Source organism: Nomascus leucogenys, chromosome 1a (genome assembly GCF_006542625.1).
Source record: "Nomascus leucogenys isolate Asia chromosome 1a, Asia_NLE_v1, whole genome shotgun sequence".
NCBI classification, from domain to species: domain Eukaryota; kingdom Metazoa; phylum Chordata; class Mammalia; order Primates; family Hylobatidae; genus Nomascus; species Nomascus leucogenys.
The window spans coordinates 84467226-84479848 of record NC_044381.1 but is presented as its reverse complement, the minus strand read 5'-3'; the positions used below and the strand labels follow the sequence as shown (position 1 = coordinate 84479848).

Here is a 12623-nt window from a genome sequence, read left to right as displayed (position 1 = left end):
GGCTGTCCTATCTTCATGTCACAGGTCTCAGGACAGTTTTGTTTGTCACCAGGAGAAAGAAGCCAAGGTCCCCTGAGCTGCCGGTTTTTCCTGCAGCGGGCTTTCCCGGGGCTCTGATCCCAGGGCTGAGCAAGGAGCTAGTGGAAGGGGCCTAGGGGTAAAGGGAGTCAGGTGGGTGGAGGCCGGGGCAGGGAATATGGGCCTGTCAGGCCCTGTATTGGGTGGGTGAGCCTGTCCTATCTCAAAGTTAAGCACAGGTCCTGTGCTGATTAGAAATGGGTTTGGAGAGTGGGGTTCTGAAAACGCATCCAAGTCAATGCCCAGCCTCTAATATTATCATCTTCCCCACCACACTGGGAGCTGCCACCTCAGCCAATGACACTGTCTCCTATTCCTTTCTCTTCAACCCCATCTTCTGCCCTGACGCAGGTCTTTCATTTCCCCTGCTGGTCTTGCATGGACCAGCTATGTTCTCCTAGTTCTGCCCTCGGACACTGTCTGACATTGCCATGGTGTGCTTCCCCTCCATCTACTACCCATGGCTTCCTGCTGCCCAGAAACAGAATCTGGGCTTGGGGCACACCCTGTTTCTCTCTCCCCCATCTCGCTTCTTTTTCTTTCTTTCTTTTTTAAGAGACAGGGTCTTGCTCATTGTCCATGCTGGAGTGCAGTGGCACAATCATAGCTCACTGTAGCCTCAAACTCTTGAACTCAAGGGATCCCCCTGCCTTAGTGTCTGGGACTACGGGCACACCACATCAAACCAGGCTACTTTTTTTTCTTTTTGTAGAGATGGTGGTCTCGCTATGTTGCCTAGGCTGGTCTCGAACTCCTGGCCTTAAGCTATTTCCCCACCTCAGCCTCCAAAATTGCTGGGACTATAGACATGAACTCCGTCCTCTCTTCTGTTCAGCAACTTGCTGTCTCTGACCCTAGGTTTCTCTCTCCCTTTGACAGCTACCCCTTTCTTCTTGCTTCTGCTCCGAGGGTTTGGGGGTCTGACTCTCCCAAGTTACCTGCTGGGGCTGGGGAAGAGACTGGACCCTCCCATCTGTTACCAGCTGGGAAACCGTTCTGGGGCATCCCAGAGAGATCAGAGGCAAGAAAAGCAAGGTTTAAAGTCACCTCAAGGCTGGGGTCTGGCCCAAGTGATGAGATCCACACAGTCATGTCAGGCTGCTGCAGGAGAGCCCCGTGAGGTTCCCCTTCCTTCAGCCCAGGCCCTGGGGGTTGGAAGAGCCACGGGGATATGTGCAGGTCATGGGGCCTGAGTCGGGGTAGGAGGTCCAGAGGTCTCCACATCCCTGTGCTGTGCCATCTGTCTCAGCCCCTCAGTCCGCCTCAGTGTGTTGCCCTGGAGCCTAGATCTGTTCTCTCCTGCCTGGGGATAGGAGGTATAAGATGAAGTGAGGGGGTGAGAGGCTGTGCCCCTTTCATTCTACCATCATTTCAAGTCTGCCCCTCGGGCTGGCTCTGACACCCTTCCTCTTCCATTCATCCCTTGGTAGCCACAGGGAAGCTGGAGGCTCACCTTCACTCTCCCGGGATGTCTGTGGGAGTTTTGTTCTCCTGAGGGCCGTACGTGGGGTTATTATTGCCACCCGATTTCTTGGCTCGCTAGCTTGGTGCTCAGGGTTGCGACGAAGACCTAACCTGCTTGACAGGAAGGGCTGCCTGGAGGCTGCCGAGAGCAGGGCACAGTGACCCTGCATAGGGTAGGAGGTGGCGTAAAAGCAGGAGCGGCTGTCCAGAGGCCTGGCTCTGTGCCAGAAATGACGGCTGCCCTTTCTGGAGCCTTAGCTGTATTTTAAGTAGTGTATATGTACTAGTTCATTCATCCTCACAACAGCCTTCTGTGGTCATTACTTCTGTTATCCTCACTTTACCTACAAGGACCCTGAGGCACAGGTGGTTGGGCAGCATCCATCAGGTCTCGCAGGTGGAAAGCATCAGCCAGGATTCCAACCCAGGCAGTTAGGATCATCTGGGGTCCCTGAACTTAACCAGCTGGCCATATTGAGACCTGTGAGGCATGGTTTGTTGTTGGATGACCCAGGAGGGAAGAGCCTGCAATAATTTTACGTGACTTCAGGATTCTTTGGGTTCATTTGCTTAGTAAATTCATTGAACACCTTCTATACACAAGGTATGAATATAGTGAATACATATTCATTCCACAAGCATTTTTTTTTTCTTTTTTGAGACAGAGTCTCACTCTGTCACCTAGGCTAGAGTGCAGTGGCGCTATCTTGGCTCACAGCAACCTCCGCCTCCCAGGTTCAAGCGATTCTCCTGCCTCAGCCTCCCGAGTACCTGGGATTACAGGCGCATGCCACCATGCCCGGCTAATTTTTGTATTTTTAGTAGGGATGTGGTTTCACCATGTTGGCCAGGCTGGTCTCGAACTCCTGACCCCAGGTAATCTACCCGCCTCGGCCTCCCAAAGTGCTGGGATTACAGGCATGAGCCACTGCACCCAGCTTCCACAAGCATTTTTTTTTTTTTTTTTTTTTTTTTTTTGAGACAGAATCTTGCTCTGTAGCCCAGGCTGGAGTGCAGTGGCATGATCTCACTCACTGCCACCTCCACCTCCCGGGTCCCAGTTCAAGCAATTCTTCTGCCTCAGCCTCCCGAGTAGCTGGGATTACAGGCATACACCATCACGCCCAGCTAATTTTTGTATTTTTAGTAGAGACAGGATTTCACCATGTTGGCCAGGCTGGTCTTGAACTCCTGACCTCATGATCCACCCACCTCGGCCTCCCAAAGTGTTGGGTTTACAGGCGTGAGCCACCGTGTCCAGCCTCCATAAGCATTTTTTAAGATGAAATTTTAATTTTATAAGAGTTATACATACTTGTTAGGAAAAAAAAGTATGCAGAAAAATACAAAGAAAAAAATCACATATGATATCACCATCCAGAGATGATTGTTGTTTAATTTTTTTGTATATGTGCACATATGCATGCCTTTGCAGAATCGGAGTTAGGTTGAATATTCAGTTTTGAATCCTGCTTTTTTCTCTTACCACTATCTTAAACAAGTATTCCTCAGGAGCTGCTGGTGCTGGCGTTCAAATGAATCCAGCGAAGCAGAGTGCTCACTATTACCACAGAGAAGGGAGGGTGCAGAAGTGGGCAGACAGCTCTGGAGTCAGGGTGCTTAGGAAAGTCCTCACAGAGGAGGAGCTGGGTCTTAAAGGAGGGTTCACGGGCCTTGGGTGGGGCCCAGGTAGCAAAAACAGCAAGGTAGAGATCTGGAGGACAGGATTGGAGGCAGGGACAAGTTGTGAAGGGCTTTGCCAGCTGTCCCCGGGGGTTTCAGCTTTATTTACTCTGTAGATGTTGAAGATCCACTCATGGGCTTCAAGTGGCGAGAAACATCGGATTTGCATTTTAGAAAGGTTGCGTTTTTTCTACACACTCTTTCATCCTGTGATGAGTGAATTAGAAGGAAGAAGGCAAAGCTGGGAGACCTTTGGAGTCATCCAGGTGAGACATGATGAGGGCGTGAACCAGAGCAGTGGCAGCAATAAGAGTAATGAAGAGGAGGGGATGGATCCCAAAGATATTTAAGAGGTGGTAAGGGTGGGAGTTAGTAGCTGACTTGGTGGCTTTCCCTTGGCCAGTGGGATGTTGGTGGGCATGGCTTAACCAGGGTCTTGAACCAGCTGGGCTTGCTCAGCTTTGTGCCTCTGTCCTTGCCATGAGAAGAATATGCCCAGGCAAGTCCACTGGGCCCCGGAGGAGGATGAGAGACAGGTGGAGTGGAGCTACACTGCCCCAGCCATCTGCCAACCACAGATACATGAGCTGTAATAGTAGACAGTAGTTGTTTTAGGCCAGGGTTTTGGGATGATTTGTTATATGGCAATTGCTAACTAAGAAATGTCTTTATTCTTGTCTTGAATGCTTACTGTGTGTTGGGCTTTGTGCCAGGCACTGGGAATACTGTGCTGAACCAGGCAGGCAAGGCCCTCACTCTCAGGAACTCATGTTAGAGTGGGGATGTGGCAGAGGAAGCCAGACAGACTTCAAGACCTCTGGTTCTAACTGGGTGCATGGTGGTGCCATTAATTGGGGTGGGGGTCTTAGGAGAGAAACAGGTTTTGGGGAAAAGACAATGGGTTTGATTTTATTTATTTTTTAGAGACAGGGTCTCACTGCATTGTCTAGGCTGGTCTTGAACTCAAGAGTTCTGGGCTTGAGCGATCCTTCTGCCTCTGCCTCCCAAAGTGCTAGGATTACAGGCATGAGCCACCACACCTGCCCATGGGTTTGATTTAGGAAAGGAGTTGGGGATGCCTGTGGGACATTAGGGGGAGCTGTCTAGGGAAGAGCAGGAGCTATAGGTGCAGCACACAGGAAAGAGGTCTGGCCAGGGACCGAAATTCTCAGTATAATATAACAGAAAATAACCTGTAGCAAAGGGAGTGAGACAGAGTAAGTGCTGTAGAAATTCAGAAGAGGAAGAGAGGATTTGGGACCTGGGGGAATGAAAGAGATTTTGTTCTGAAGGTAACCTGTAAGCTGGTTTACACTCACGGAAGTGAGAGAAGAAAGGCACGCCTAACAGAATGAATAGGACCCGCAAAGGCATGGAGATGAAAGAAAGGAAGAGTTGGATTGTGAGGAAAAGGCTGAAGATGTCAATCGGAGCAAGGTCATGAAGAATCTTGAATGGCAGGCCAAGGATGCTGTTGTGTTTCATTAGGAAATAGGGAGCTGTCGAACATTTTTTTTTTTTTAGATGAAGTTTCGCTCTTGTTGTCCAGGCTGGAGTGCAATGGTGCGATCCCAACTCACTGCAACCTCCACCTCCCAGGTTCAAGCGGTTCTCCTGTCTCAGCCTCCCAAGTAGCTGGGATAACAGGCGCATGCCACCACATTTCAGCTGAAGCAGGCCTGGTCATATTAATACCTACCCATCCATTGTTTTTTTGTATTTTTAGTAGAGACGGGGTTTCATCATATTGGTCAGGCTGGTCTCGAACTCCTGACCTCAGGTGATCCACCCATCTCCGCCTCCCAAAGTGCTGGGATTACAGGCATGAGCCACTGGGCCCAGCCGCTATCGAGCATTTTTGAGCAGGGGAGTGACATTTGCTACGTATGTCTAAGAGATGGGCAGTCATGTGCAGGGGATGAGTTTTGAAGTAGAAAGCAAGAGATATTGGTTCTAGTCTCAGCTCTGCCATTTACTGGCTCTGGGATATGGGGCAAATGATGTCCCCTCTCTGAGCTCTAACTGTCTCACTCCAAAAAAAATGGGAGTAAAATTTTCTGGCCTTCACATGAATCTTTTTTATTTTATTTATTTATTTATTTATTTACTTACTTACTTATTTATTTTTGGAGACGAAGTCTTGCTCTGTTGCCCAGGCTGGAGTGCAGTGGCACGATCTTGGCTCACTGCAACCTCCACCTCTTGGGTTCAAGCAATTCTCCTGCCTCAGCCTCCCAAGTAGCTGAGACTACAGGCGTGCACCACCACAGCCGGCTAATTTTTGTATTTTTAGTAGAGACAGGGTTTCACCATGTTGGCCAGCCTGGTCTCGAACTCCTGACCTCAGGTGATCCACCCGCCTCGGCCTCCCACAGTTCTGGGATTACAGGTGTGAGCCACCGTGCCCAGCCTGAATCTTAATTATGTAAGAACCATGACAAAATGTGAATGAAGTGCTTGGAAGACCACAGAGCAATGCACAAGGATGGGTAGGTATTAATGTGACCAGGCCTATTTCAGCTGAAATGTGAGGCTGGAATTTCCAGACAGGTGTGCCTACTACAGATGTCATTTCCTTAACCTCTGTCTCTTCTCCCACCTTGGAGAGGGGATTGACAGAGATGTGAAGCCATTAGCAGCTGGCAGAGCTGGGATTTATATTCTCAAGCCCTACCTTCCCATTTTTGATGCAGTCCTACACCTCCCTCCACATGAACAGGACATATCATTTAGAGAGGGCCTGCCCAGGAAAGGCCTGCGTCAAGACCACAAAGCACCAGCCTGTGAAACAGTCACCGTCCTCAAGGAGTTCACAGGCTAGTTAGATCATAAGAGCACATACCTCAAAAAGCCGTTGGGGTGGCACCTGATAATGGGACAGTCGCTGGTGGAGGGCGAGGAGGAAGTAGAGAGAAGCAGCATGGGAGCCGGGCCTTGAAGACTGGTGGGGTTTAAAAGAGGGGAGGGGAAAGGAGCCAGAAGGACTGGGGAGGACTCTTTCCTGTGTCAATCCATTGGTTTCCCCTCAACACTGAAACCAAACACCAAAACCCCATTTAATGGAGCAAAGACAAATGTGACCACAATGAGAGAACCACCTCACACCCATTAGGATGGCCATTATAAAAACAAAACAGAAAATAACAAGTGTTTGGGGCGGATGTGGAGAAATTGGAACCCTTGTACGTTGCTGATGGGGAATGTAGAATGGTGTGGCCACTGTGGAAAACAGCACAGTGGTTCCTCAGAAAGTTAACTATAGAATTACCATATGATCCAGTATTTCCACTTCTGCATATGTACTTGAAAGAGTTGAGAGCAGGGACTCAGACAGACCTTTGTACACCCGTGTTCATAGCAGCCTTATTCTCAGTAGCCAAAAGGTAGAAGCAACCCAGGTGTCCATCAATGGATGAATGGATAAATAAAATATGGTGATATATACAATGGAATATGATTCTGCCTTTAAAAGGAAGGAAATTCTGGCCCGGCGCAGTGGCTCACGCCTGTAATCCTAACGCTTTGGGAGGCCAAGGCGGGAGGATCGCCTGAGCTCAGGGGTTTGTGACCAGCCTCGACAACATGGTGAAACCCTGTCTCTACTAAAATACAAAAATTAGCCGGTCATGGCAGCATGCACCTGTAGTCCCAGCTACTCAGGAGTCTGAGGCAGGAGAATCGCTTGAACCCAGGATGCAGAGGTTGCAGTGAGCCAAGATAGCGCCACTGCACTCCAGGCTGGACGAGAGAGCGAGACTCTGTCTCAAAAAAAAAAAAAAAAAAAAAAAAAAAAGAAGGAAATTCTGACATGTGCTGCAATATGGATGAACCTTAAAGACGTTAGGCTAAGTAAAAGCTAAGCCAGTTATGCTAAGCCAGTCACAAAAGGACAATGTTCGTATGATTCCACTTATATGAGGCACCCAGAGTAGTCAAATTCATAGAGACAGAAAATAGAATAGTGGTTGCCAGGGGCTGAGGGTATGGGGAATGGGAGCTTGTATTTAATGGGTAGAAAGTTTCCGTTTGGGACAATGAAAAAGTTCTGGAGATGGTTGGTGGTGATAGTTGCACAACAATGTGAATGTACTTAAGACCACTGAATTGTACACTTAAACATGGTTAAAAAATGGCATGCACACACACAAGGACAAATGTGATGAGTCACTTACATCTCAGAAATATGAGTGACATAGAACTGTTTGAGAAGAAGTGGAGGAAGAAATGGGGTCCCCAGTGGATAGGCCTGCTGAGAAATCAGCAAGTAGTCTAGAAATGGGGCTGATTGGCGGACCAGGCCAGCCGACTCTTCAACTGACCACGGATAATCCAAAAAAGCTGTAGGGAGTACAGACACCTCCCTCTAAGTAGCATTTGGGTAGAGTTGCAGAGAAGTCAGTGGGGTGGGTGGGTTATTCTGTTCTTTGCTCTGTTTTGTTGTTGTTGTTGTTTTGTTTTTTTGGAGGCAGAGTCTCACTCTGTCGCCCAGGCTGGAGTGCAGTGGCGCAATCTTGGCTCACTGCAACCTCTGCCTTGCGGGTTCAAGTGATTCTCCTGTCTCAGCTTCCCAAGTAGCTGGGATTACAGGAGCCGGCCACCACGCCCGGCTAATTTTTGTATTTTTAGTAGAGACGGGGTTTCACCATGATGGGCAGGCTGGTTTGGAACTCCTGACCTCAAGTGATCCGCCTGCCTTGGCCTCCCAAAGCGCTGGGATTACAGGCGTGACCCACCGCGCCCGGCCCTCACCCGTCTCTCTTGTGCCCCCCGCAGCCAGCCCCAGTCGGCGCCATGGCCTCTGCCGAGCCCCTGACGGCGCTGTCCCGCTGGTACTTGTACGCCATCCACGGCTACTTCTGCGAGGTGATGTTCACGGCGGCCTGGGAGTTTGTGGTGAACTTGAACTGGAAGTTCCCTGGGGTCACGAGCGTGTGGGCCCTCTTCATCTACGGCACCTCCATCCTCATCGTGGAGCGCATGTACCTGCGGCTGCGTGGCCGCTGCCCGCTGCTCCTGCGCTGCCTCATCTACACGCTCTGGACCTACCTGTGGGAGTTCACCACCGGCTTCATCCTGCGCCAGTTCAACGCCTGTCCCTGGGACTACTCCCAGTTCGACTTTGACTTCATGGGCCTCATCACCCTGGAGTACGCCGTGCCCTGGTTCTGCGGGGCCCTCATCATGGAGCAGTTCATCATCCGCAACACCCTCCGCCTCCGCTTCGACAAGGACGCTGAGCCCGGGGAGCCCAGCGGCGCCCTAGCCCTGGCCAACGGCCACGTCAAGACTGACTGAGTAGGAAGCGGGTGGGGGGCCTGGGGATCTCTCATGGAACTCATGGACAAAGAGACCAAGCTGGTGAGGTTGCCCCATCCATGCAGCAAAAGCCCTGCTCCGGCCAAGCCTCAGCCCTGTAGGGCACACAGAGCCCCCTAACCTCCGCGGGGGCCGGTGTTGGGGGGCCGTGGTCAGGTGTTGGGGAATGGGGTGTGGAGGCAGCAGAGGGACATTGGGAAGGGTCCATGGATCGCGGCCCAGCTCAGGGGTTGGTGCCAGGAGGCCTGTGGCTGAGCAGCGATGGACTATGTAGTTGACTTTGGAAGCAGCAGGCCCTGTCCTGGCTAAGGGACAATGAGAATGGGGCCGCAGGTGGGAGGCAAGGCCTGACCTCCCTCCCTCTGATCTGGATTTAGTTGAGCTTTGGCTGGTTCCATTAGGCAATATTCAGGTGCTTGCTTGCAACCAATACCTCCCCAGGGGCCTGCTGAGCTGCAGCCGAGGAAAGACTGGGCAGCCAGGAGGCTGCGTGGCAGCAACGCTGGTCTGCAAGCGCTGGGAGACCCTCCCTTGGCTCCTCTCCCCTCCCCCAGGGCCCTGCGCTGCTCCCTTGGCCTTCTGGGGCCCCCGTGGTGCTGGATTCCCACCAACCTTGGGCTTTTGGAGGTTTCAATCCCCGTGTGTTCGGTGGCGTTTCCCCCTTTTCTGTCTTGTTTTCAAAGCCTTTACCACTAGCGGCTGTTTATCCACGTCGGTCACCACACCTGCCCCCGCCAGCTCCCTAGCCAGCACAGGAGCTGCCGGAGATGGAGCCCTGAGACACCCCCAACCGCCACCCCTTTGCAGCCCTTCCCTCCACTGTTCCGGCTGGCCTGATGCCTGGGGAGTTCCTGAGTTACACCTCCCTACCCCCGGTCTAGTGGGCTGTGGCAGTGCTCCCTTCTCAGTGGCTCAGCTGAGAACAAATGATCCCCTCCAATGCACAGGCAGGCTGGGTTAGGCCCTGTGGATCCACAGTGGGGACCTAGAGGCAAGTCAGTTCGGTGGCGAAAAAGCAGAGTTCTAGGTCATCTATTCCCTGCCTGATTTATTTTCAAGCCAAAACGGAGCAGTCTAGCTTTCTATGGGATGGAGAAGCCAAGTATCCAGCATTGGATACTGATGGAGAATGAGAGGAAGAAAGAGAGGAGGACCTTGCATCTGTAGAAGGCTCCTTGGAGCCTCCTTTGTGGGAGGATATCAGTTCTGGTTCTGCCATAGCCTCAGCCCTGGTAGCAGAACCTCAGGGCTGCCCCTCTCCCTAAACTCCTCCCAGCAAGGCTGACCCTTTGAGCTTACTCCTTAAACTCATTAAAAGCATTAATCCTGCCACACTCATGGGCATTGACACCTTGGTTCCCGTGCCCCACTTTGTCCTGTGACAGGTCCATTGCTGGCAGTGGACAGGTGAAATACTCACTCCAGCCTACTTCCGGCTCTGACTCTCACTCCTCAAGGGGAAGGGTCTGTTAGAAAATGGCCCATCCCATGATACATGGTCTCTTCTTGACCACACTAGGACTCTTAGGTAGAAATAGCCTTCCCCTTTTTATGGATCATTACAAAGTGACGGTATCACCTGTGAAGAGAATGTCCTCTTCCCTGCTGGCTGCCCTGCCCATACTGTGCAGGGTGTGGTGGGGTGCACGATGTGGTGGGGTGGGCCACAGTTGTGTCCTAGGTCTGGAGAAAAGCTTGCAGACTCTGCCTTTGGCAGGATTTTCTGCAGTTAGCCCTGTCCAGAGCAGAACGAAGGGTATTTCCTAGCCTATTTCCTGGGCAGGCTCCTCAAATCCAGGGATGAACTACTTTCTGCAGCGGCCAGCCCTCCTTTTGATTTTATTGTGGCCCCAATTCCAGGGCTTTGGGGGTTACAGAGAATCAGGCTTCCGGTGGGAGTAGATTGTTTTCCATCTATAGGTGGAGAAAATTCCAGGAGGAGAATATTGTCTGGCTTCCCTGTTCTCTCTGGGCAATTGTTTCCTTGGTTCTCTCTCCAACTCCATGTTGTCTTAGTCTGCCAGCACCCCTTGAGGCCTTCCATGTGGGCCCCTAGACCACACTACCCACCTTCACACTCGCATTCCACAACTGAGTCCAGTGGCCAGCTTGTTGATGCCTCCATAATTCTCAGCCAGAGCAAGTCCTTGGTTGGCCCACCAGGTCTTGCTGCTCCAGAAGTTGCCTTGTGGGCATTCCCTGGCACCATTTCCTCTCTGGGTCCTATAAGTTCCCAAGTGCAGGAGGTCCTGGGGGTATGCCTGTGTGCCTGGCAACATCCAGCATAGTGTTTCTGCTCCATCTAGGTGTCCCATTACTCTAATTGCCCCTCATAAGGCATCAAACCTCCAGCAAAGGAAGGCAACAACCCATGGCCTGACCATGGGATCTACAGGTTCAGATCTCACCAGGGATAGCCCACACTTCAACTCTTGCTTTTTTTGGGTATCACGGCCCCAATCCCTTAGTGGCCAGGGACTCAAAGTTTGGAATAATCCCAGCCCTGCCAAGCATTAAGGGTGCTGGTGGGGAGTGTTTGCTGGCTGTTCATGAACCTCTGGTGTCCTGGGCCTCTCTCCACTGGACATGGCAGCATCTCTGAGTTACAGATTGCAATGTGTTGCCCTGCATGGTTGAACTGCTTCTGACATCTGCTAGGCATCCCATGTGCCCTGTCCCCTCTTCAATGCCATTGAGTCACAATGGCCTATGCTTATTCACAGCAATAATACCTAGGGAGTCCCCATGAAGCCCTTTTGTCCTGGTCCCTCACTCTGCATGGGTCTCCTGGGGAGGCAGCTGCTGAGTGGGTCAGTTCATGAGAACCTGCATTTATGAAGCCCTGGGCTGTGCAGGCATCACCCTGGGATACAGACAGGTGAGAGGCCCAGCCCTTAGGGGAGCCATGGCAGGGAGAGCGCCTTCCACCCTGAGGCCACCCAAACCTGGAGGAGCTGCAGGCCCCAGCTCTGCTAAAGGGCCTTTGAGGTGGGTGGGACTGTCTCCCAGTTGGGCAGCTCTTGAGAAGGACACACGACCGGTTTGTGCGCCCATTGCCTGCTCTGTGTCTCCGTTGGTCCCTCTGTCTCTTCCTTTTCACATTTGTGCACATAAAATATACTGGTGTTTGTGTTCCAGGACTGGCTCTGGCCCATCTGTTTTTCCTCTTTTGGAGCCACTTTCTCAGGGGCTCCTGGAGACCAGGCCCTTTTCACCCTGGCATCATGCCCTCCTGAACCAAGAGGGCTGCTGGGTGGGGCTGCCCCGTGGAGGGGGCAAGTGACACTCCCTGCCAATCCTTCTTGCTGTCTCTGCTCTGACACTCTCTGATAACCTGAATTCACACCCTGACCCCAATTCTCAGGTGGCATAATGTGATCTAGGCCTTACTTTGGTGCCACGCTCCCGGGCAGAGGGGGATCCCAGGCAGTATCCAGGTTGACTGCAGGTTGGCTGCAGCTGCCCATGAGACGAGCTCCTCCTGGAAACACCAGCCATGACCTGGGACATCTCATGAGGCAGGAGGGACCAAGCAGGGTGGCTGAGGGTACCCCCAAAGACATAGAAGGCCAGAGCCCTTTACTTTGAAAGTGATGTTACATTGAAAGTCATGCTTCGAAAAAACAGCTCTGCACTCCTCTCTGGCAGCCCTGTTTGTTCGGAGAAGTGCATTTGGAGGGAGTAATCTCTCCCCCTTTATGTACCTCTGCTCCATTGAGCTTCCCTGTCCGCCCACCACCACCACCACCAGGCGGCTGCCCACTTTCCTCCTTCCAGGAAGAGGATGGAGGGTTCAGAAGTTGCTCAGTCAGGCTGGGCATGGTGGCTCACACCTGTAATCCCAGCACTTTGAGAGGCTGAAGCAGGAGGATTACTTGAGCCCAGAAGTTTGAGACCAGCCTGGGCAACATACAGAGACCACCATCTCTACAAAAAAAAAAAAAAAAAAAAAAAAAAAAAAGCCAGGCATGGTGGCACACCCCTATATTTCCAGATACTCAGGAGCCTGAATCAGGAGGATCACATGAGCCCAGGAGTTGGAGATTGCAGTGAGCTATGATTGCACCACTGTACTCTGGGTG

General features: G+C 51.7%; 1 protein-coding gene across 3 annotated transcripts in view; it reads left to right on the top strand.

Annotated features, from left to right (window-relative positions):
* TMEM229B (transmembrane protein 229B) overlaps window positions 1–11679 on the top strand; it is a 46542-nt gene extending 34863 nt beyond the window's left edge. For all 3 annotated transcript variants that reach the window (XM_012504357.2, XM_003263592.3, XM_030812437.1), the window contains exon 3: window positions 7999–11679. In XM_012504357.2, coding sequence (XP_012359811.1) covers window positions 8017–8520 — 504 coding nt within the window. In that variant the 5' untranslated portion in view covers window positions 7999–8016 and the 3' untranslated portion in view covers window positions 8521–11679. The remainder of the gene's footprint in view (window positions 1–7998) is intronic.
* The last annotated feature ends 944 nt before the right edge of the window (window positions 11680–12623 follow it).